This window comes from Mirounga angustirostris, unplaced genomic scaffold (assembly GCF_029215605.1).
Source record: "Mirounga angustirostris isolate CCGP_5_RB_7025 unplaced genomic scaffold, mMirAng1.0.hap1 SCAF_13, whole genome shotgun sequence".
In the NCBI taxonomy this organism is placed as follows: domain Eukaryota; kingdom Metazoa; phylum Chordata; class Mammalia; order Carnivora; family Phocidae; genus Mirounga; species Mirounga angustirostris.
Genome location: NW_026991721.1, coordinates 77743860 through 77770661, shown reverse-complemented (window position 1 = coordinate 77770661; position 26802 = coordinate 77743860). Strand labels below are relative to the sequence as shown.

General features: G+C 35.4%; 1 protein-coding gene across 12 annotated transcripts in view; it reads right to left on the bottom strand.

Moving 5' to 3' along the window:
• CNTN5 (contactin 5) overlaps positions 1–26802 on the bottom strand; it is a 1392146-nt gene that overhangs the window by 578106 nt on the left and 787238 nt on the right. For all 12 annotated transcript variants that reach the window (XM_064577192.1, XM_064577190.1, XM_064577193.1 and 9 more), the window contains one exon: positions 13936–14157. In XM_064577192.1, the coding sequence (XP_064433262.1) occupies positions 13936–14157 (222 nt within the window). The remainder of the gene's footprint in view (positions 1–13935; positions 14158–26802) is intronic.

Sequence of the window (26802 nt, the reverse complement as noted above, 5' to 3'; positions counted from 1 at the left end):
TCCATTGTATATATATACCACATCTTCTTTATCCAGTCTTCTGTCAATGGACATCTTGGCTCTTTCCACAGTTTCGCTATTGTGGACATTGCTGCAATAAACATTGGGGTGCACGCACCACTTCAGATCCTACATTTGTATCTTTGGGGTAAATACCCAGTAGTGCAATTGCTGGATCGTATGGTAGCTCTATTTTCAACTTTTAAGGAAGGGCAAAAAAGAACTATTGGGACTTCGTCAAGATAAAAAGCTTTTGCAAAGCAAAGGAAATGGTCAACAAAACCAAAAGACAACTGAGAGAATGGGAGAAGATATTCGCAAATGACGTATCAGATAAAGGGATAGTATCCAAAATCTATAAAGAACTTATCAAACTCAACACTCAAAGAACAAATGATCCAATCAAGAAATGGGCAGAAGACATGAACAGACATTTTTCCAAAGAAGACATCCAAATGGCCAACAGACACATGAAAAAATGCTCAATATCTCTCAGCATCAGGGAAATCCAAATCAAAACCTCAATGAGATACCACCTCACACCAGTCAGAATGGCTAAAATTAACAAGTCAGGAAATGACAGACGTTGGCGGGGATGCGGAGAAAGGGGAACCCTCCTACACTGTTGGTGGGAATGCAAGCTGGCGCAACCACTCTGGAAAACAGAATGGAGGTTCCTCAAAAAGTTGAAGATCAATAATATATTTTATATGATAGTTTCCAGAAGTTTTGGATTGTTTTATTAGAAATTGCATTTTATGATGACATTCACAGTTACAATGTGAGAAAAACTTTTCATACCATGTGAGCATCTAAAATGAATCCTTAAAGAAAATATCCAAACCTTCCTTTAACCTTAAATTTCTTTTCAGTTTAAAATTGTTTCTTTATAAAAGTTAAACAAGTGTAAACTGTCATTACAAACTTTCAAGGGTTCCTAAGAATTGGAGAGCATTATTTATTAAAAAACATTGTGATGAATGTTTCATGGGTAAGTGGCATTATGCTGTGCACATAATATAGAGTCTAATAGTTTTTTTTGTTGTTGTCATTTTCTAATGTAGCTATATAAGAAAGGTCAAATGATTCGGAGATGCTATCACTTATGAGAATGATCAAAATGTACCAACCCCATATAAACTTTAAAAGATGCCAAACCACTAGGTCACCATGTCAACAGAGGGTATACATTGTTTTTTTCTACCTCTTTATTTGTAATCCAGAATACAAAGTTTAGATAAACAATATTCAGGCAAATATTCTATCATGATATATAAATTCATCCTAAATTCAGATTTTAAGTTCCTCATCTGTCTCTTTATTCAACAACATTTCTTAAGTTCTCAGTAAGTCGGCACTGCTCTTACGCTGAGAGTGGATAAAGAAGAGTATATAAGATGGTCTTTGCTCAAATGACATATAGTTCAGTTGGAGAGAATAGCATATTAATGCAAAACAATAACAACAGCTCTAAAAATTAACAATACAATAAAGAATAAGGTCTTAAAGTTTCAATGAGTGGTCATTAAATTCTAAGGTTTTATTAGGATGTATTTGTCTATTTTTAAGCTGAGAGAAACTGGAGTGATCTGATTTTATACAGGAGTATATCATCCAACTGAAATATGTTTTCCCCTTCCAGAGGGAATTCCTATTCTTATAAAAGATCATTTAAATTTTGTATCTGGTTCTCCAAAACAATTTATCAGCAAAGGTTGTTTTGAAGAAACAACAGAAAATTGTCAACACAGAGATACTTTGAGTTATGATGCCATTGCCCATGTGCCAAATCAAATCTGGAAATAAGTCATGTCAACAATGAAATTCATTCAAAGGTACTGAGGATATGAGGCAGCAAAGTTGGTAAATTGCAGGAATCTTTCACATGTCAGAAGCTAGTGGTAGAAACTCCAAAGGCTGGGCAGACTCAGAGCGTTATGTAAATTACAGGTTGTTTATATCATTGAAGAAATGCAAAACATCCAAAATTCTATGCTTAATCTTAGTAAAAATTAATCCACTTCAACTGCTTGTAAGAATCACCATTTTTCCACCTGATGTAGCATTTGTAGTCTCTGAATTTCAGGAGTGGACTTCCCTAGTAAGTCTAAAGTTTCTTGTCAGCATTACTCCTAATCCAGACTGCCTCTCTGTTCAACAGAGATAAAATATTTTAAACTAACCATCTAATCACAAATAGAAGAATGAAGTGGTCTCTACACTTAAGTTTACTCCTAGTAAAAACCACCACCACAACAACACAAGGAAATGAAGTCAAGGACCAATTCATTGGCTGTTCATTTATAAAGGGAGAAACAGATGACGTGTTAGCAGTAGTTAATAATCCTTGTCCATATCACAAATCCCAAAACAGTGCATATTCTGTAGGTATTTGAGGTACTGACTCATAAGGGCTTTCAATTAACCTATATTACCGTGAGAATTTCCAATTTAAACTTTAGTCAATTTTTTAAATCAATTAAATGGCACTCATATTCAAACAACTACTTTAATTATTAACAACACAGTTTCTTTTAAAACTAGATAATCCTTCTTGTTGGGTGGAACATTTGCACATGAAATTTGAAGTGAGGATAATCATTACCTAAAATAATAATATCAAGTTGAAAGCAAAATAATTCTGAGGACTTCACTCGATTCCAATGAACAATATTTTCCCTGCTCCATTTCTCTTTTTTGCTTCATGAGTTTAGCTCAAAATTTTTTATTCATTAACTGTCTCCACTTCCTTACCTGAATCAAGTGTTAGTGTCTGACTATTCTACTCTTCTTTTTTTTTATTTTTTATTTTTTATTTTTTTTTTAAAGATTTTATTTATTTATTTGACAGAGAGAAACAGCGAGAGAGGGAACACAAGCAGGGGGAGTGGGAGAAGCAGGCTTCCCGCTGAGCAGGGAGCCCGATGTGGGACTCGATCCCAGGACCCTGGGATCGTGACCTGAGCCGAAGGCAGATGCCCAACCACTGAGCCACCCAGGCGCCCTATTCTACTCTTCTTGAAGTCTTCTCTTGGTCTGGCTTGCACCTGCTGTTGGAAGTTGGCTACCATATTGCCAGCTACTCTAAGGAAGAGTATCACTGAGAATGGCCTTTGGCCAACAGTCCATGAATAATTACAGCATTCAGTCCAACAATTCTCAGGAACTCAATTCTACCAACAACATATGAGTGTGTTTATAAGTGGACCCATACCATTTGAGTATTGGGATGAGACTTCAGTCCCACTTTATGAAAGACACAAGACCCATTTAGTCACAATGGGTTCCCGTCTCATAGAAACTGTGAGATAATAAACATATATATAACCTTTGTTAATTTTGTTGATGTCCTCACCATTCTTCTACATTTTCAACAGAGGATTCTTCTCACAATATCATAATATTAAGGTTGTCTTCCTAAGATTCGCCTATTTTATTTATTTTATTTTATTTTATTTTATTTTATTTTATTTTATTTTATTTTTTTATTTTATTATGTTACGTTAATCACCATACATTACATCATCAGTTTTTGATGTAGTGTTCCATGATTCATTGTTTGCATATAACACCCCGTGCTCCATTCAGTACGTGCCCTCTTTAATACCCATCACCAGGCTAACCCATCACCCACCCCCATTCCCTCTAGAACCCTCAGTTGTTTTTCAGAGTCCATAGTCTCTCATGGTTCGTCTCCCCCTTTGATTTCCCCCCTTTCATTTTCCCCTATCTGCAATGTTCTTCTTTTTTTTTTTTAACATATAATGTATTATTTGTTTCAGAGGTACAGGTCTGTGATTCAACAGTCTTTTTGTTTTTTTTTTAAGATTTTATTTATTTATTTGAGAGAGATAGAATGAGAGACAGAGAGCACGAGAGGAAAGAGGGTCAGAGGGAGAAGCAGACCCCCCCGCTAAGCAGGGAGCCCGACGTGGGACTAGATCCCAGGACTCCAGGATCATGACCTGAGCCGAAGGCAGTGGCTTAACCAACTGAGCCACCCAGGCGTCCTGTGATTCAACAGTCTTACACAATTCACAACACTCACCATAGCACATACTGTCCCCAGTGTCTATCACCCAGCCACCCCATCCATCCCAACCCCCACCATTCCAGCAACCCTCAGTTTGTTTCCTGAGATTGAGAATTACTCATATCAGTGAGATCATATGATGCATGTCTTTCTCTGATTGACTTATTTTGCTCAGCATAATACCCTTCAATTCCATCCATGTCATGGCAAATGGCAAGATTTCATTCCTTATGATGGCTGCATAATATTCCATTGCATATATATATCACATCTTTATCCATTCATCTGTCGATGGACATCTTGGCTCTTTTCATAGTTTGGCTATTGTGGACTTTGCTGTTATAAACATTGGGGTGCACGTACCCCTTCGGATCCCTATATTTGTATCTTTGGGGTAAATACCCAGTAGTGCAAATGCAGGGTGATATGATAGCTCTATTTTCAACTTTTTGAGGAAACTCCATACTGTTTTCCAGAATGGCTGCACCAGCTTGCATTCACACCAACAGTGTAGGAGGGCTCCCATTTCTCCACATCCCCGCCAACATCTGTCATTTCCTGACTTGTTAATTTTTGCCATTCTCACTGGTGTGAGGTGGTATCTCATTGAGGTTTTGATTTGGATTTCCCTGATGCTGAGCGATGTTGAGCACTTTTTCATGTGTCTGTTGTACATTTGGATGTCTTCTTTGGAAAAATGTCTGTTCATGTCTTCTGCCCATTTCTTGATTGGATCATTTGTTCTTTGTTGAGTTTGATAACTTCTTTATAGATTTTGGATACTAGCCCTTTATCTGATATGTCATTTGCAAATATCTTCTCCCATTCTGTCGGTTGTCTTTTGGTTTTGTTGACTGTTTCTTTTGCTGTACAAAAGCATTTTATCTTGATGAAGTCCCAATAGTTCATTTTTGCCCTTGCTTCCCTTGTCTTTGGTGAGGTTTCTAGGAAGAAGTTGCTGCGGCTGAAGTCGAAGAGGTTGCTGCCTGTGTTCTCCTTTAGGATTTTGTTGGACACCTATCTCACATTTAGGTCTTTCAACAATTTGGAGTTTATTTTTTTTTGTGGTGTAAGGAAATGGTCCAGTTTCATTCTTTGGCATGTGGCTGTCCAATTTTCCCAACACCATTTGTTGAAGAGACTGTCTTTTTTCCATTGGACATTCTTTCCTGCTTTGTTGAAGATTATTTGACCATAGAGTTGAGGGTCCATTTCTGGGCTCTCTATTCTGTTCCATTGATCTATGTGTCTGTTTTTGTGCCAGTACCATACTGCCTGGATGATGACAGCTTTGTAATAGAGCTTGATGTCCGGAATTGTGATGCCACCAGCTTTGCTTTTCTTTTTCAACATTCCTCTGAATATTTGGGGTCTTTTCTTGTTCCATACAAATTTTAGGATTATTTGTTCCATTTCTTTGAAAAAAGTTGATGGTATTTTTATAGGGATTGCATTAAATGTGTAGATTGTTTTAGGTAGCATTGACATCTTCACAATATATGTTCTTCCAATCTATGAGCAAGGAAGGTTTTTCCATTTCTTTGTGTCTTCCCCAATTTCTTTTCTTAGTATTTTTATTTTATAGTTTTCTGAGTATAGATTATTTGCTTCTTTGGCTAGATTTATTCCTAGGTATCTTATGGTTTTGGGTGCCATTGTAAATGGGATCGACTCCTTAATTTCTCTTTCTTCTGTCTTGTTGTTGGTGTATAGGAATGCCACTGACTTCTGTGCATTAATTTTATATCCTGCCACTTTACTGAATTCCTGTATAAGTTCTAGCAGTTTTGGGGTGGAGTCTTTGGGGTTTTCCACATAAAGTGTCATACCATCCACAAAGAGTGAGAGTTTGACTTCTTTGCCGATTTGGATGTGTTTTTTTTCTTTTTGTTTTCCGATTGCTGTGGCTAGGACTTCTAGTATCATGTTGACTAGCAGTGGTGATAGTGGACATCCCTGCTGTGTTCCTGACCTTAGGGGGAAAGCTCTCAGTTTTTCCCCATTGAGAATGATATTTGCTGTGGGTTTTTCATAGATGGCTTTTATGATATTGAGGTATGTACCCTCTATGCCTATACTCTGAAGAGTTTTGATCAAGAAAGGATGCTGTACTTTGTCAAATGCTTTTTCTGCATCTATTGAGAGGATCATATGATTCTTGTTCTTTCTTTTGTTAATGTATTGTATCACGTTGATTGATTTGCGGATGTCGAACCAACCTTGCAGCCCAGGGATAAATCCCACTTGGTCATGGTGAATAATCCTTTTAATGTACTGTTGGATCCTATTGGCTAGTATTCTGGTGAGAATTTTTGCATCCATGTTCATCAGGGATATTGGCCTGGAATTCTCCTTTTTGATGGGGTCTTTGCTGGTTTGGCGATCAAGGTAATAGTGGCCTCATAAAACAAGTTTGGAAGTTTTTCTTCCATTTCTATTTTTTGGAACAGTTTCAGAAGAATTGGTATGAATTCTTCTTGAAATGTTTGGTAGAATTCCCCTGGGAAGCCATCTGGCCCTGGGCTTTTGTTTTTTGGGAGATTTTTGATGACTGCTTCAATTTCCTTAGTGGTTATAGGTCTGTTCAGGTTTTCTATTGCTTTCTGGTTCAGTTTTGGTAGTTGATACATCTCTAGGAATGCATCCATTTCTTCCAGGTTATCTAATTTGCTGGCATAGAGTTGCTCATAATATGTTCTTATAATTGTTTGTATTTCTTTGGTGTTGGTTGTAATCTCTCCTCTTTCATTCATGATTTTGTTGATTTGGGTCATTTCTCTTCTCTTTTTGATAAGTCTGGCCAGGGGTTTATCAATCTTGTTAATTCTTTCAAAGAACCAGCTCCTAGTTTCATTGATCTGTTCTACTGTTCTTTTGGTTTCTATTTCATTGGTTTCTGCTCTGATCTTTATGATTTCTGTTCTCCTGCTGGGTTTAGGCTTTATTTGCTGTTCTTTCTCCAGCTCCTTAGGTGTAGGGTGAGGTTGTGTACTTGAGACCTTTCTTGTTTCTGGAGAAAGGCTTGTATTGCTATATACTTTCCTCTTAGGACTGCCTTTGCTGCATCCCAAAGATTTTGAACAGTTGTGTTTTCATTTTCATTGGTTTCCATGAATTGTTTTAATTCTTCTTTAATTTCCTGGTTGACCCATTCATTCTTCAGTAGGATGCTCTTTAGCCTCCATGTATTTGAGTTCTTTCTGACTTTCCTCTTGTGATTGAGTTCTGGTTTCAAAGCATTGTGGTCTGAAAATAGGCAGGGAATGATCCCAATCTTTTGGTACCAGTTGAGAACTGATTTGTGACTTAGGATGTGATCTATTCTGGAGAATATTCCATGAGCACTTGAGAAGAATGTGTATTCCGTTGCTTTGGGATGGAATGTTCTGAATATGTCTGTGAAGTCCATTTGGTCCAGTGTGTCATTTAAAGTCTTTATTTCCTTGTTGATCTTTTGCTTAGATGCTGTGTCCATTTCAGTGAGGGGCGTGTTAAAGTCCCCCACTATTATTGTATTATTGTCGATGTGTTTCTTTGCTTTTATTATTACTTGGCTTATATAAGTGGCTGCTCCCATGTTAGGGGCATAGATATTTACAATTGTTAGATCTTCTTGTTGGATAAACCCTTTAAGTAGGATATAGTGTCCTTCCTCATCTCTTATTACAGTCTTTGGTTTAAAATCTAATTTTAGGGTTCATATGATGAAGGGATGGAATATGACTGTAAAGATGAAATTTATAAAAGATTTTATAAAAGGAAATGATAAGAGAAAAAGTTGGTTGAAAAAAAGAAAGAAGAGGAATTAAAAAAAAATGGGGGGGAGAACGTCATCAGGCAGGAAACTAGAACAAAGCCATACACTAGAGATTTAGGGTATATTTTGGTCTCTTAGAAGGAACTGTATCCCAAAATTTTAAAGAGAGAACATCTTATATATATATGCCAAAAATAAGGTTAACTACTATGAAGGGATAGAATATGACTATAAAAATGTAGAATAAAAAAGATTTTGTAAAAAAGGGATTAATAAGATGTTGGCTGAAAAAGGGAAAAAGAAAAATTCAGAAAAAAAAAGAAAATTAAAAAAAATAACTTTGAAAGACTAAAGAGTCATGGGAAAAAAGCCATGAATTCTATGTGCTGTATTCCTCTAGTGCTGGAGTTCTGCCGTTCTCATTGATTGGTAAACTTGGTCTTGGTGGGCTCTTTTCGCTGATCTTCTGGGGGAGGGGCCTGTTGCCATGGTTCCCAAATGTCTTTCTTGGAGGTGGAATTGCCCTGCCCCTGCTGGGGGCGGGGCTAAATAAGCAGCTCAAGTTTGCTCTTGGTAGCTTTTGTTCCCTGCAAGCTTACTGTACAGCTCTGAAGGATAAGAGTGAAAATGGCAGACTCCCAATCTCCGCCCTGGAGGAGCCAACAATTTAGGGCCCCGCTCCTTCATGCACCCCCAGAGAAAAGCAATCACTCCCATCTTCCTGGTCTCTGGCAGCACTCCATGCTCACCCAGCCTGTGACTGAGCGTTTCTATCTCTGGCACAGGACCTCGTGTGGAGTCTCCAAACCAGTAGATTCCTGTGGTGCACTACTGTGCCACTCCTCCCTGGGGAGGAAGGTGAGTCTCCCTGGATCTGCTGCTTGTTGGGTCCCTGCTGGAAGAGTAGTGGCCCGACTGCAATGCAGATCACAGTCTGTGGCAACCCCGAGCTGAGAGTCCACTCTTTGGCTCCCTCTCTGCAGCCAGCTTCCTTGCTCTGATACCTGGGAGCTCTGCTGCACTAAGACACCCTGGTCTTCCTGTGACCCCGAGGGTCCTGAGACCACTCTGTCCCAGCGAGTGTTCCACCCCCCTCTTAGCCACTGGAGCGACATCCTTCAGCAGAGCTGACTTCTAAAAGTTCCAATTTTGTGCTCTGCTGCTCTATCACTTGCCAGTAGCAGCTGATGGAGGCCCCCTCCCCTGCGTCTATCTTCCCGAATATCACCTTGGATTCACTTCTCCGCACATCCTACCTTCCAGAAAGTGGTCACTGTTCTGTTCAGAGAGTTGCTGCTATTCTTATCTTCAATCTCCTGTTGAGTTTGTAGATGTTCAGAATGGTTGGATCCCTATCTAGCTGAATTCCTCAGACCAGAAAAAATTTAGGTCTCCTACTCCTCCGCCATCTTGCTCCTCCAAGCAGATTCATCTATTTTAATTCTCTGTATTATCTTATGATCATCTCAACAGGTTGGTATTCTTTAGGCAGCTAATCGCTATAGTCCATTGAAGTTTGTTTATTCAGATCCTCATTATGCGTTCTTCTTTGGAATGGAAGTTAGATGGAAGACAGTTTTACATAACCTAATGTTGGAAGTCCTATTTCATTACTTTTGCCATAATCTATTCTCCAGAAGCAGATTACTAGCTTTGGCCCACAGTTGAAGAGAAAGGATTGCACTATACATACCAGGAGGTGAGAATCATTGTGAACCATTTTAGATTTTACCTAGTACAAGCTTCATCATATGTTTCAGATTTTTTATTTTAAGAAATAAAATATCACAAAGTTGAGGTCATCTACCTTCCCTATCCTGGTGCCATTTATTTGCTCTCATTCTCCCTTTGTCCTGACAGATAAGCATTATAGTCAACTTGATACCTCACATTCATGGTTTTAAAATTGTACCACATATCCATATCCATAAATAGTATATATTATTTTGATTTTTAATCTTTTTACATATATGATAAATTATATGTAGTATTCTATAACTTTCTTGTTCACTAAACATTATCTTTTGAGGTATATCCATTTTGTTTCTTAAATATATAGTTTATTCACTTTAACCATTTTAATTTTTCAAAACATGAAAAATTGCAATTTGTCCATTTCCCTTCTGATGAATATCTGAGTTATCTCCAATTTTTTGCTATTAAACATATAATGCAATGAACATACTTTTATAGTTCCTTGTTTTCCAGGTTTTATATACAAGAGTAAAATTGCTTTCCCAAGTTTCTCTGCAAACTAGATTTTTAAACTTTTCAGAAAAATCTTAACTTTATCTTGGGGTACTCTGAGCAGGAGTGGATGGTTTTCTATTCAGGTTTTGTTAGTTTTCTCATTTTTCACAAAAGCATGTCAACCCTGACTTTATTCTCTATTAAGGCTAAAGGGAATTACCTGACAAAAGCCATATGTCAGGGTATTGAGAGAACACACTCAAAGTCACATCTACCCAAGATCTATCAAATTCTGGGATGAGAAAACAATAGCTATGGAGGATTACTTGGGAAATACTCAAACTCTCCATTCTTCCTGATACTCTAAATATGGATTAAGCTAGAGCAGTGAAAGACTTAGATTATATTGAAACAATCCCCAGCCTGTAGACTTGCTATTCAAAGCATGTTTCAGCAACCATCAGCATCAACATCACCTGGGAGCTTTTTATAAATGCAGATTATCTGGCCTTACTCCTGGTCTATTGAAAGGGTATCTATTTTAACAAGGTTGCCAAGTGATTGTAAGCACATTAAAGTCTAAGAAGCACAGTTTTAGATAATTACTTCTCATTTTGTGGTTGATGATTAGGTTTCATCTACCTTTATTAAAGCTGATAAAACTCATTGTTATGTACACAATAAGAATAATGTTCAGGTCACGGTCATTACACCAAATAACAAACTCTTAATGAGGAACCTCCCAAAAAATTTATCTGATCTTAGTTTCAGAAATAGCGATGCTTCTACTGAATACCTATTTCACTTTAATCTTTGAAACACTGGAAAATATCTAAATGACCAGAGTTTATTTTTCCTTGACTGTTAATTACCCAAAATGGGGACTAGCTTACAGCCAGTATGTTGGCACTTACAGTAGACAAATTGAATTAGTCTTAAGCCGGGCTCCATTTTATGTTACAATTTTTGTTGTTTTCATCATTTTCATGTGTATGAATTAATATTTTCTAGTTGTATTTTATTTATCATTGTGAGCTATGTTAATTTATACTTGGAACAAAAGAACAAAGGAGTAGAACACTAGTTGGTACCAAATTTACCAAATATAAGAGTATCCTGTAGTTCTGACCACTCAACACATTCTATTTTGTTGCAGTTCCATAAAATAATTATGCCTAAAGAACACAAATCCCAACACATCTCTGTGTAATGACTGTGACACTGAAGTTAGTATAATAGGAATTTTTTAAAAAGACTTTGTTTATTTATTTACTTACTTATTTTTTTAGTAATCTCTACACCCAATGTGGGGCTAGAACTCAAGACCCCAAGATCAAGAGTCACATGCTCTTCTGACTGAGGCAGCCAGGCTCCCCAAAACTTTATTTTTTTAAGAGCAATTTTAGATTTACAACACAACTTAGAGGAAGGTAGAGATTTCTCATAAACACCTCACTCCCACACATGCATATCTTCCCCTATTAGCAACATCATTTGCCAGAATGGTATTTTTTTTTAACTAAAGATAAACATAATTTGACACATTGTGATCACTCAAAACCCCATTTACATTAGTGTCCACTCTTGGTTTTGTACATTTTGTGGGTTTAAACAAATTTTTAATGACTTATATCCATCATTTTGATATTCCAAGTATTTTAATGATCCTAAAATTCCTCTGTGCTCTGCTTATTCATCTCTTTCTCAACGCCCATCATTGACACTAATCTTTTTACTGTCTCCATCATTTTTTCCCCCAGAATATTAAATAGTTGGAATCATACAATATGTGTCTTTTCAGATTGGCTTCTTTCACTTGGTAATATACATTTAAGGTTCCTTCATGTCTTTTCATAGCTTAATCACTCATTTCTTTTTAGTGCTGAATAATATTCCATTGTCTAGATGTATCAGTTTACTTATCCATTCACCTCCTGAAGGACATCTTAATTGTATCCAAGATTTGGCAATTATGAATAATGCTGGTATAAACATCCATGTGTAGGTTTTTATGTAGACATAAATTTTCAATTCCCTTAGATAAATACCAAGAAGTGCAATTGTTGGATCATATTGGTAAGAGTATGTTTAGTTTTGTAAGAAACCACCAAACTGTATTTCAAAGTGGCTGTAAAATTTTGTATTCCTACCAGCAATCGATGAGTGTTCTCCAGCATTTGGTATTTTTAGTGTTCTGGATTTTGGCCATTCTAAAAGGTATGTATTGGTATCTCATTTTAATTTTCATTTCTTGATGACAAGTGATGTTGTCCATTTTTTCATATGATTATTTGACATCTGTGTATCTTTAGTGAGGTGTCAAGGTCTTTGGCTCATTTTTTAAAATTAGGTTGTTTATTGTTTTATGTTGAGTTTTAAGAGTTTTTTTGTAAATTTTGGATAATAGTCCTTTATCAGATGTGTCTTTTGCAAATATTTTCCCCCAGTCTGTGGCTTGTCTTCTAATTCTCTTGATATTGCTTTTCACAGAATGCATTATGGGAATTTTAAAATTATACTATTAAAAAAATAAAACATTTTTAAGAAGCTAATATTATGCTTAAATAAAATTTAAATGCCAACTCTTTGAGATGATGTTCACATGGCAACAACTGGCATAATCATGAGGCATGAGTTTGCCTGTGCTTGGCACAGCAAACTAGTATGACATTTCTAGGATATTTCCAAATAGTTTAGTTCTTGCAACTTGAATGTTTAGTCCTTCATCAATCATGATTGAAATGTAGCCCAGTGTATTGGACTTAAAATCAGTAGATATATGAATAAAAATTGCCTGCTTATTAGCAGTGTGACCTTGTTAAAGATGCTTATCTGCTTCTGAGTTTCTATTTACATAGAAGACAGTAAGAATATCCACTTCACATATTTGTTGAGAGAATTACTGAGATAAGCTATACAAAAGAGCCTGGAAAAGCCTAGTAATAATCAGTTGTTAGTGCTTTTCTCTGACAGTTAACTAACCTTGTATTATTTTGTTGATATATTCAAAAACAACAGAATTAGAGAACATTTAGAAAATGTTGTTCAAACCTTAATGTTAATAGCTATTCAGTAGTCCTTAATTTAACTGATGTCTTAGTGTTGGAAATTTGCATTATTTATTTTCCATTCAAAATAATGCTAAATGCACACTTTCTTAAGGACCTGGCAACCATTCCTTTGAAATGCAATTATCACGATAAAAAGGCTCCCTCTCTCCCCGTCTCTATAGGAGGATAAGAGACTAACTTTAATAAGCACCAGTTAATAAACACACATGGCTAAAGGAAAGCAGAATATGCCAACTGAAAGTATGCCACTTTGGTATATTGATTATTTTGAAATGAAGTTACTTAAGAAACAACTGATGCAAGAAGGATACTCCAACCCTCCTTCTTCCCCCTGAAGGCAGGAAACCAATCTCCCATGTAAAAGCACTGTCTCTGTACCAGGAGAGTAGAAGGCATTCTTACCACCAGAAATAGTGAATTTAGGGCCAAGAAGACTGTATAAACAAACCTTGTTACTTCTTCATTAATTACTACCTCAAGCCCAAACCCATTTATCTTGCGGATTCTTCACAAATCCATTGCTTCCTTGCCTAAAAGATATAAAAGCTTCCTGCTTTGGCCACTTCCTATGTATGAAATTAAATTTGTTTTTCTCCTGTTAATCTGTGTTATGCCAATTTAATTATTAGACCAGCCAAAGAATCTAGAAGGAAAGAAAGAAAAAACTTTTCCACCCTTACATGCCCTAATCACATTGACCAACCTCTCCTTCAATGTCCTCTACTTTTCCAGATCTTAAAAACTCTGCCACTTTCTGTTTTAAGGGAGTTGACTTTAACCTCCATCCCCTGTTGCAATAGCCTTGACCCCAATCACAATAGTCTTGAAAAAAGTGGTTGTTGCATGTTTAACTTCAACAGATGCAGTTTTCCTTTGACACTTACCATCTTGTTTGAAGGCATCTGAGGAATGATAAAGATTGATGGGGGAATAATAATGTTGAGTTGCTCCTCGCCAACTTGGTGAAGAAACACTCAGGGTTCCTAATAAAGGATTACTGTATCGCGGTCTGATCTTTGAACCAAAGAGGGATGAAGATGAACTCTTTTTAATTCTTAGCAAAGCAGCATATGAAGTAGGGAAATTAGGAAGAGCTCCAGAATATTCTGTAAAAAAAAAAACAAAACAATAATAAAAAGTGAATTCTGGTGAGACTTTTATTTTTTCCTGTGAAAATTATTTTTTCTGAAGACATTGTTAACAACCAAATGAAAACTACAAAGATAGTGGCAAAATAAAATAATATAAAATAAAACATTACTTTTATATTTTAAAAATATTTTCTGGAAATTCTGCTAGTTTCAATGTTGGGTCTGCAAGAGAGAGAGAAAGAAAAAAGTCATGAAGGAAGAAAGGAAAGAGAAGAAAAAGAAAGGAAAGGAACAGAAAGGAGGAACGAAGAAGAAAAAAAGGGAAAAATGTAAGAAGGACATCCAAAAATTCAAGTCTTACTTCCTTTGCCAGGAATATTTGGGAATTAACTTTTTTTGTTTATCTTCTTATTAAAATATCCATTCACATACATTAGATCAGTTCCTTATTTATTATTAAAAAATGGGAAAAAAAGGAAAAAATACCCACATTCTCAGTTACATCCTTTAATTATAGATTGAATCTTCAAGAGTAAAATTTATCACTTAGTAGGAAATGCATCTAATTGCAGTATGTATTTTGACTAGACTGTAAGTTATGCCCATATTCTTGACAAGCAGTCAAATTCACAATGGAAAATAAACAATTTTGGACAAAATTTGTTATGTAGATTTTGTTATATAATTTATATGACTTAATATTAAGTGGAGACACTGTTATGAAATTCCTACATTAAATGATTATTGAGAAATGTCCTGACTGTATTTTGTTTTAATTCTCAAGGTTTTCATTAGAAAAGATATATATAGTACCTGAAGGAGAATATGTTAACTCTTTTATGTTCCCAGGAGAGAGAGTCAGGTTAGTGTGTAGATCAAATGTTTAAAAATACAACCTAATTATTATGAAATCTAAAGAACAATTAGGAATTGGAGGTTTATTCTATGTCAAATCTCAAATGAATTTGACAATTTCTTGATGTTGGAAATATTTTTAAAAATAACACATTTTTGTTGAGGGGATCTGACATTTGAATTTAATGGATGTTAAGTTAATTTGAAAAAAAATAATTTATCTTTGTGAGTAAGCTTCCTCATAATGAAAATTATTTAGAATTATTGTACAGTCTCAGAGATATTTTTGAATGCAAGAATTATTTCTGTGATTTGAAAATAACACTTAAGTAGGTGTTAAACTTTGAATTAAGGATAACATTTTCTGTTTTGTGAAACTGCAAATATGATTTCTCTGAAACTAGAAAAAAGTATGTTTTTAGATGTTCAATTTAGATGTTCTGCACATTTAAATTGAGTATGATATGTGTAATCCAAGCCTATCAGGAGCTTTTAAGAGATTCATGTCCTTTAGTCCTTGTGTTCAACTACAAGTATGGTGAAGGTGGATCAATTTTAACTGAAAATAGCTAACCTCTCCTGGGCAAACTATATGAGAATAGATTATGGATAGACATAAAATCTCCTTTAAAACCTGGAATTAAATGCAAGTTTTGACACCTAGAGGTGTAAGGAATTGAAAAGAGAATGAGTTTTCCTTCAAGTTAGTTTGTAGTTGTGGTCTCGGAACCTATTCATTTCTTTTTTTTTTTTTTTAAGATTTTATTTATTTGACAGAGAGAGACAGAGCGAGAGAGGGAACACAAGCAGGGGAGAAGCAGGCTCCCCACTGAGCAGGGAGCCCGATGCGGGGCTCGATCCCAGGACCCTGGGATCATGACCTGAGCTGAAGGCAGATGCTTAATGACTGAGCCACCCAGGCGCCCCTGAACCTATTCATTTCTTAGTGTAGTTTGTTTCTTTGTGTTTCAGTTGCCTACACTGCTCATATATAAAAAGAAAAAAAAAAAAGAACTGTACCATGCTAGTGTTAAAAATTAAAATGGAGCATGAGAATGTGGTTTATAGTTTTTAAAGCTAGAGAAGGATAATCAGTGGAAAAATACAAAGGCCTTCATAAGGATCATCATTGAGGTTGTGAATCATATATGTATATATGATTATTATATATATTATTTGCTAATATATATTAACAAAATACATATTATCTAAGTGCTACAGTAATTGGCTTATAGTAATCTGTATAAATAGAGATGAGCCAAATGATAATTTGGCTGTGTGCTCCACACCAGGGCCTCATTTGTTATATAATAAGTTGCATCTGTTGCAGTGGAGAGTCCTTTTCATCAATTAAAGTGAACCCAAAGCTGTTACTAGAAATCTGACAATTTATTCATTCATTCATGTATTCAGCAAACATGTAATGAGACTCAGTAGGGGCTAAATGCTAGGGATACAAAGGTGAACAAGATATTGCATCAGGCATCAAGGAGCTTGTGATATAGTGACAAGGAAAGGCAATTATAGGAGAACTTTAACTCAATGGGATATAAAAGTAAATTCAAGGAGTTAGGGGCTCCCTCTGATGGGTGGGAATTTTTCTCATCTAGTCTAGGGCCATCATAAAATGCTTTCCAGTTGAATTATATCTAATCTGAGTCCTGAAACACCATTAGTGATTAGTTCAGCAAAGTTCTGGGTGGGGAAGGAAAGATATCCTAGAAAGGGAAGAAAATATATGAATACCTGGAAAGGAAAGGCAGCAGTGTGTGCTTGGTAAGTTAAAATAATCAGGAGCTCAGAGTGTGAGAGAGAGAGGTGAGAGGAGAAGTAAGTCTGGATAGGTAAGCTGGGAATAATGATGAAATGCCTACTATGCCATGCTAAAATGGTAGGACCCTGAAAGGAAAGCAGTATAAATTTTAGAAAGATCTCCCTGGCTGCAATGTCATTTGGAACAAGAAAAAAGAAAAAGAAAAAATACATATGAAGAGCTTAAAGCTGTAATAAAGGCAAAGATTAGTCAGGAATGAAGAGGTGATATAAGGTAGATGGGAATAAAATCATTAAGATTACTGATCGATTTAAATGGAGGCAAGGAAGGGAAAATAAGAATTTGGGGATACTCTGTGCTACTAGAAGATGGATAAAGATGGAGGAAAAGGCATGTGCTTGAGCTGAAAGCTCATGAATTCAGTTTAGGGGAAGTAGAGGGCTTGAGTTTTGATTAGAAAATTTTGTAAACATAAGGGAGTTACAGGCTAATGAGAGATTATTAAATGGTAACCAAATAGATGGTTATTAAACTATGAGAATAGATGAGCTTGCCAAAGAAATGCATAAAATGAGGAATAGAGTGTTGAAAATGGAACCCTGAGAAGCACCAGCATTTAAGAGAATAGCAGAGGTAGTGGAGCCTGTAAAGGAAAGAGGAAAAGCAGGAAAGTGTGAAGTTACTAAAAAGAAGGGAAGAGTCCTTCAATGTTGATGACGGAGCAGTTGACAGTGTTGAAGATCAGTATGGAAAGGCTGGCCCTGAAGAGAAGGGGTTCCCACAGCAATAAAGCTGCCTTACTGTTCCACATAAAATGCACAGTGAATGTGAAAGTAAAAGGAGGTGAAGAGGACTTTCCAAGCTCTGGAAGAAAGTCTGGAACCCCCACAATGCCAATTCCATTGCATTAGACATATAGACCCTGGCCTTAGCCTGTGGCATCTAATAGTCTCCTGGTCTGTGCGTAGGTAACTATCAATTCAGTGAGGTGTCCCTCTTTTGGGGGCATTTCCAACTCTTCTACCTGGTGCCCTCCTAGCTATCCAGCTTCCTTTTCTGACATCTTTAATTTCTCCACTCTTTACTCCCAGTTCTGGGGACCCTCAGTTCTGGAAAATAGATACATTACTATAAATAAATAGGAAAATGAGGTTTCCATCATAAGACTTTGTTTAACCCCCAACTTAGAGAGACTGAATTGATTTAACACGTACAGGGTTCAGTTGAGGGTGAAAAATACTGCATCACCTTACTAAGTTTAAATTCAGGTGTTTGCATTTCTGCCCATCTCATCTTACTGTTCACCTCTTTCTAGGATCTCAACCTCTTTAAGATTTACAAGTTACTGATCTTAATACCCTTTCAGTCCTCTCATTTCCCCAATTACCTCCCTATCCAGTTTAGAGTTTGTGGTTCATTACTTTAGTTACTTCTTTCAATGTACCTTCACTCACACTGGCCCTTACCCTCACTTGTTTTCACAGACTAAACTCCCTATCTACTTTAAATCCAACCATCAACATGCTGTGCTTCTGAGTGCAGCTGGAAAAGAACAGAAAATCATGCCTAAAGGTCACAGTTCATGATATTAACGACGAGTGAGATCTTCAAGTTTCCCAGCAATACTACCACATTTCCCTAGTCCATTTAATATCCCTGGAAGGAATAATTTACATCTTATCTTTTGTCCTCAAGCTCCACACTTTTTTGGGTTTCCTGATTATGGTGCTCCTATTTAATTGAGAAAATAGAAGCAATCATAAGAGTAGATCCCTCACATGCACGCCCACCTGTATGTACATTCATATATGCTACCTTGCTTTCACTGAATTGTCTGTGCCTCTATTAAAAGCCAACTCCTCCACTTGGGTGCATTGAATCTCATTCCACCCCATCTTGACTGCTCAAGGATGTCTTTCTAGAAAACTCCCTCTATTTCTCCTTCAGCACCAATTCATAACCATACAAAAAGTGATCTAACCTTTAAAAAAAGCTATCTAAACTTACCACTCCTCCCACTGATTTTCCTTTACAGCAAGACTTCTTGAAAAGAGCTGTCAATGGTCACTGTGTTCAATTCCTCTCCTGCCATTCTCCCTTGAGCCTATTGCAAGCAGTCTTGCTTATAATATTCCACAATAATGACTCTCTTCCAGGTGAACAACGACTAGGTCATTGCTAAATCTAAAGATCAGTTTTCATCTATGAGCAGCATTCAATATGGTTAACCATTCTTTGTTTTCCTTTAAACATTTTCCTCATGTGATTCCAGTACACTACCATCTCATGTTTTTATTCCTGTTTCACTAGCTACTCCTTATCACCCTTGCTAATTCTTCTTTGTCTTCTAAGCTTCTAAATGTTGGTATTGTGGGAAAAAAAAAATCTTCTCCATTTAAATGGAGTCATGATGGCAAGCATAGGTTGGGCCCCAGATTTCAAAGAGACTCAGTGAAATATAACTGCTGAGTGACACTCTGTTTAGGCTCTGGACTGGTTTCCTACTACACATAAGCCCTTGGTTTCTTTTAGCAAACTTAAACATCATTTTCTCCCTAATTCACTCCTTTCTCATTCAGCATTCATTGATTTTTTTTTTTCCAACAACTCTTCATTGAAATTCTATTATGTGTCAGGAACTGAGGATACAGTAAATATGAGTATTGGTAGAGGGTTATAAATTGGTAAAATATTAGCAGAGGAACATTAAATAAAATTATTCTAAAACTGTATAAAAATAAGAACTATGATACATATAATGAAGAAAAAGGGTGGGGGGAAGAAAAAAAACAGAGTGCCTTGAGAGGATACTTGCCAACATCTAACTTTTTTACTTTGTTGGCATCATGACTCCGTTTCTGGCAATGAAAACTTTACTCTTGGCTCTGGTGTATACATCCTCCTACACCTTGGCCACTCATTTTATTGATTGAGAATTTTGGATGAGAGCAGCTTTGTCAGTAAACCTGTTTGCAAAATAGTCTCCAAGTTAGATTGCTTGGATTTAAATATGTACTCTACCTCATAGCAGATCTATGGCTTTGGACAAAATATGAATAGTTCTATGCCTCAGTTTCCTTGCCTTTAGAATGGAGATAACAACAGTTTTTTCCATCATAGGTTGTTGTAGAGATCAAATAAAGTAATCCACATAAAGCACTTAGAAATTTGCCTGGTTCATAGTAAGAACTCAATAAATGATAACTATATAATTTTTATTATAATCTGCACTTATTACCTCTGGTGGACATAATTGAATATTGGGCTTATGCCTTCCAGATTTGATTGGGTTACAAAATTAAAAAAATAAATACCAAATTTTAATACTCATTTTACCTTGAGGAATTAAAAGAGTGGCAAATGGAAGGGGGATAGTTACAATTTTATTTTCCTGACAGGTATATTCTCATGAGTAAATTCTTCAGAAAAAATTTTGGTCACTAATGGAAATTATGAATCTATAGAAAACTCATTGCTTATATATTGTTATGTTTCTATTGGCTAAAGCAAGACCTACACATCTTTTCTCCATCTTCCTGTCCAGGGTTTGGAAGGAAAAGTGACTCAGAATTCTTTGTTAGAGAAATCTTCGTCAGTTGCTCAAACTTTTAATGAATCTCTATGCTGAAGATGTCAGCAGAATCTAGTTATGCGTTAATCATTTTTTCTTCTATTTTCTCACTGCTCATAGATCAGACTTTAGGGAATGTGCATTACAGTTATTTCTAAAGTGGTCTAGAGATTTGGTGATAAAACTCAATTAACCTGGTGCTCTCACACCATGAAACTCCAGCTGGAAGTTGGCTAGGAGTAAATATTAATGCCTTCATTAAATATTTCCTAATCAAATGACCCTGGGACCACTGAACCTATATTATTTAATAAAACTGTAGTCCATTAAGTCAGAATGACATTGCCACCACTTGCAGTCTTGGAACTAATAGCATTACTTTTCCATTACCTAAAAGGTCACTTTATAGCTATCATTGCCATTAATGTAAATAATATTCATGAGATAATGGATTCAAATTAGTAGAACTAAAATTTTTATGGCAATATTTATAAATAAGTAGGATAAAAATGTCAATATGATAAAGGATACATTTTAAAATATATAATCCTTTACCATATTTAAAATTTCCTGAATTTTCTGATACTAAGTCAACTTCAGAATTGCATCTCTGTCCCTAAGTGTGAAAAACACGTTTACAATGAACTTTAAAGCACTTAAAATATTGATGATAAAACTAGAACATCACTATTGTATTCTGTATTTAAATCTTTTTCCATCATTTCCCCACACAATGGTATTAATTTTTACAGCCAAATAAGTCTAAGCAGCACCAAAAATTCATGAAATGACAAGTATTTGTATAAATTCAATTCTAGTTTGATTTTAGATATTCATTTATGCTCATATAATAATAAATATAAATAAACTATAGAATCAAATGATATGTGATGCTCTGCAGAATATTAATGCTTAATCATGGACTCATAAATCAGTGGAGCAAATATGACACCGTATATTGATGACACAGTGTACAGAAAAAGCAGAAGTCATACAATATCCAAGCCTGCAGTGTGACTCAATTTGGCATCAAAGTCAGCTTAAAGAAATTTGATATCTGACCTTTTTCAGGGTAATTGCTAAGGCTGTCCTCTCTTGGATGAGAATTAATGTTAACTGTGCAACTTTAGCCTGCTACTGTCTTATGAAGCTTGCAAGGATGGATGTAACACCTCAGTGAAGCCAGTCATGTGAAGCATATTTAGAAATCGTTAATAATTTATAAATAATGTGCATCATTTCAATTTGGTAGTGTGCATCTATGGCAGAGGAGAGTTTGAAATAGCCCGAGTCAAATTTACTCTATGTCTCCAATCAGCACTTTCTTCAAGAACTGTATTATGTGTAAACTTTATAGTGTTTTAGCTGGAGAAGTGAGAAAAGACATGCAGAAGATTAAATTCATCATTTTTAAAACACCAAAGTTGAGCATCTAAACTGTAGTACTTCTAAGATATAAGGAAAAAAATTAACAGTATTACATTTCTAGTATTCTTTGCATCGGATTAAAAAATAAACATACTTATAGAGTAAAAAGAAACATAGCTCTAAATTATTTCTACCACTTCTGTTCAGATACACTATTTATATTTGAAGTCATAATGATTTAAGATTTGGAAAATTTTATCTTTTTTCAATAGTAAATGTTTAGTTGTATGCGCAGATAGATCATGAAAGTTTCTACACCTTAATCTGGATATTATATATATATTGCTTTTTTTAAGATTTTATTTCTTTATTTGACAGAGAAAGAGCACAAGCAGGGGGAGAGGCAGAGGCAGAGGGAGAAGCAGACTCCCTGCTGAGCAGGGGAGCCCGACATGGGGCTCGATTCCAGGACCCTGGAATCATGACCCGAGCCGAAGGCAGCTGCTTAACCAACTGAGCCACCCAGGTGCCCCTATATTTGCTTTTATTAAATGAGAGACCAAGAGAGACAGACAGATCTTCTCACATTTCTTCTGATTTGTATATTTTTTCACTATTGTTATAAATTTAAAAAAATCTATAGTATTTAGATAATACCTTTTTAAACTATCAAAAGCCTAAAGTGTGACTGCATTAATTGATATTTCCTCCATAATATGCCTGTTGTTTTCTAATCACTGAGGAAATTAATAAGGGCAGGAGCTAGTTGTGAAATATAACCAAATTAATTTAGTGATTAAAGAATTTCCTCTTGTTTTGGATAATTAAAGATTTCAGTGAAGTTTTAAGTCTGCAATGATTATATTAGCTTTAATCTTCTTAGTCTCTGTGTGTTTAAGATAGATTAGATAGTATTTGATAATAAATCAGATAAAGCTGACATTATTTAACAATAAATGCTATGAATAAAAAATAATAAAACAAAATGCATTCCCCTTACCCCCAGTTTTAGGAAATATTCTTTGGGAAAGTTATCCTTTCTTTATCTACGATATAAAAAATAAGCAGGTGTGTTTCATTATGTCCAGTGCTTCCAATGATGTAATAGCTCTACTACAATCTACAAGTCTATAGAATGTTGATGTACTCAGTCCATTTTGGATTTAGAAATGGAATTCAAGATGGCCAGTTACAATAATGGAATTTTAGATAGCTAAGAATTATCTTGATATGTGTGGGCTACATAGACATACATAATGCAATACAGAATTTAACATTCATTCAATATACAGGAAATGATCAATTCTTATGGATCCCAGATGGAAAGTTAACCATAGAAATAGAAAAAGCAATAAAACAGAAAATACTTGCCTTTAAAAAGTTCTTAGAAACTAAGAGAATAATGTAAACTTCAGGGAAACCACTTTATAATCATAGATTTATGATTGAACACACCTCAATCTGATGCTGATAGTCTCTCAGATAAAAATATAGTGACATTTTGAGAGAAATGGTCTTTACTGGGTTTAGTTCTTTTCAAATAGGGGATCTATGGGAAGTTATTTTTACACTTGCATATGTTAGAAGTCATTTAGGAGTAAGAGGGTACAATGCCCCCCATTAAGATAATAAATGTTTCTCTCAGGTCTGGTGGAATCCCTACTCCACATGGGTACTATCTTAGGCAGAAGTGTGTCTCTGTAAGGAAGAGGGTAGGTTCCAAGCAAGCTGAACCTTCTCCCTCAGGTGGGTGTATTGGCTCCTGCCTTGTGCAGATGTTCTGAGCAATCAATTTCCATATATTTTACCATTAAAGAAATCTCAATGTTCATTTTCCTTAGCTGTCGGTTGTTCCAGTAATCACAGTCTCATTGGGATCACCAGGCCACAAACCGCACTATTAAATGAAATGAAAAAGTGCTCAATATCACTCAGCATTGGGGAAATTCAAATCAAAACCTCAATGAGATACCACCTCACACCAGTCAGAATGGCTAAAATTAACAAGTCAGGAAATGACAGATGTTGGCAGGGATGTGGAGAAATGGGAGCCCTCCTACACTGTTGGTGGGAATGCAAGCTGGTGCAGCCACTCTGGAAAACAGTATGGAGGTTCCTCAAAAAGTTGAAAATAGAACTACCCTATGACCCAGCAATTGCACTACTGGGTATTTACCCCAAAGATACAAATGTAGGGATCTGAAGGGGCACATGCACCCCAATGCTTATAGCAGCAATGTCCACAATAGCCAAACTATGGAAAGAGCCAAGAAGTCCCTCAACAGATGAATGGATAAAGAATATGTGATATATATATCACATATAATATGGAATATTATGCAGCCATCAAAAAAACAAACAAACATGAAATCTTGCCATTTGCAACGATGTGGATAGAACTGGAGGGTATTATGCTAAGCGAAATAAGTCAATCAGGGAAAGACATGTACCATATGATCTCACTGATATGAGAAATTCTTAACTTCAGGAAATAAACTGAAGGTTGCTGGAGTGGTGGGGGGTGGGAGGGATGGGGTGGCTGGGTGATAGACATTGGGGAGAGTAGGAGCATAATAGGATTATTGTGCATTCTAAGTTTCTGGGAAACATCTAGGAAGAAGCGATTGATAGCAATCAAACAGGACATGACATTGGACGTGGAATTTGACTTGAGCTTTTTTCATATTTCAGAAATGAGAAATAAACATTTATAAAAGTGTTTATGACTTTTATTTTGCTACTTTAGCACATGAAAAAGTTGCTTAAGAATTCCTTCAAGGGGTGTTAGTTATTGGCGACCCCAAATGACCTCCTTATAAGGCAATTTTTTTCAAAGGCAGTCCTACAACTTTGACCCTAGTAACTACATGCAAGCAAGGCACATACTGCAATAAATCTGAAACTATGCAACTAACAGCAATTTATTTAAAGAAGACATCAAAAAAATAATTTTTCAATGACATTTTAGCAAAGTTAAGAGAATTCACATTTAACAGAAGAAATACCTGCTAATCGTTTAAATTTACTCATCTGCTGTGGTTGTGGTATTCTAGCCTAAACTGACAGCTCATTTGGCCCAGTTACTTAGTTAAATAAAGATAGAGACATCAAGCAGGGTAAAATGTTGCATCCTGATTTAGAATGTCGCTCTCCCTGTCGGTGCCTCCACATCTGCCTCATCCGTGGCACTTACTCAATATCTAACAAACTCAATTTCCAGAAAGCAACTCCCAACTGTGAAACTGTTATTTTTCAGGTACATACAGATCACAAACTCTACTTTCCAACTCAAAGACTTACTTGCATATGAATTAAGCTTCAAGGAAATAGATATCTGGTACTTTGCTAAATCTGTGGGAGAGTTTTAGCTCAACTGCCTTTTATTCATTTGGTTTCTTGCTTCAGGGTCAGAGGGGTCCTTCTCTTAATCCTTTCCCTTATGGAATAAGTTATGGGGTTCAGATTCAACAGGAATTGTGATACCTTAAATTTCCCATGAATTCTAATTTTAAACCTTCTGATTTTAAAATAAATGTATCCTTGCTGTAGAATCAAAATCCTCTCTAAACTTAAAACCCAGAGGTAATACCTTCACAAAACAATCTCTGGATGTTTTCTATTTCATGTATAGACAGATATACCAACAGAAAATTAGGCAGATTTTCTTTGTTTTATTTGAAGGAAACTGGGACCAGTTTATAGATGCAGTCTCCTAATTTTTATTTAATATCATATTGTGATTATTTAATCCGTTCCAAATGTTTCTCAAATGCATTTTATTGGCTGCATAACATTCCAGTGATGTTTTGTTATAATTTATTTAATCATGCCTCTGTAATCAGATTAATTTTTCTGTTATATATAATGATGCAGGACTATCCTTGTACATAAATTTTTGTCTGTATAACTAATAATTTCCTTAGAAGAGCATCATAGTGTTGGAATTTCTAAATCTGAAAATAGCTTTTGCTGAATTTTTTTCAAAGAATTTTGACTTAATTATGCTCTTGTTAGCATTCTGAGGCAGCAATAACTTTTTAACATTTCATTATAATATCTTGTATACCATTTTATTAGATGATTGTTAATGTGAATTATCCTTAAAGTATGATAACAAAAACCTTATTTCATCATCGCTTAGGTTTGCATTTTGATTAGCCAGATACATTTTCTATATACATATTCCTCATTGAATTACATATAAAGTAGTTTTCCTTTTTTTCCCTATTCAATTGTGATTTTCTTTTTCTTGGTTCTTAAAATCATTTTGTACACTATGACCATTAATAATTCCATTTACTGCAATGCTAATTTTAATTTGATGATAATGTACTATAGAAAGAAGATTTACATTTTTATGTAGGTAAATTAATGATCATTTTCTTTCTTATTTATTTACTTTGACTTTGAATTTCTTTCTGAATTTACTTATGACTACTTTAAGATTTTAGATTTAGAAATATTGGTCAGATTCACCTTAAAAGCATTACATATATTGACTTTTCTTTGTGCCATGTTCAAATGCTAATTTAAAAGGAAAGTCATATTCAGCTGGTTGATGCAAATTTTATTTATTATTTTTTCAGGGGAAGGAAACAAAAATTTTTGAGTTACTATTTAAAGTTCAAAATACTTTTAGAATATCCAAAAGGTTATTCCAATTTCTTTTGTTCTTATGTCAGGTACAAAATTGCCTGAGGTTAAAAGGAATGATTAGTAAAAAAAAAAAAAAAAAAAAAAAAGGAATGATTAGTTATAGAAGGGAGAAAGTCAGTGAATATTTAATCTAAATTAATAAAGAATGCATTTAAGCCAAACCCAGAGGCCAAAAAATGTTATTAAACTTATGCTAAGAAGAGCCTTTTAAGACTAGTGTGGCTCCATTTCTCGGATGGTAAAGGCAGATCTGCTTTATAAAACAATTCTTAGGAATCTGTATTGTTAGTGACATCATATGTTGTCAAAATATTTCTTTTTAAAATTTTATTTGGGATTGTCACTAAGCTCACTTAACATCTCATTGCTGCACACACTTTATTGTGGCTACAAGTTTTAATTTCATGACAATGCAAAAAATTCTGAATTTTTAGGT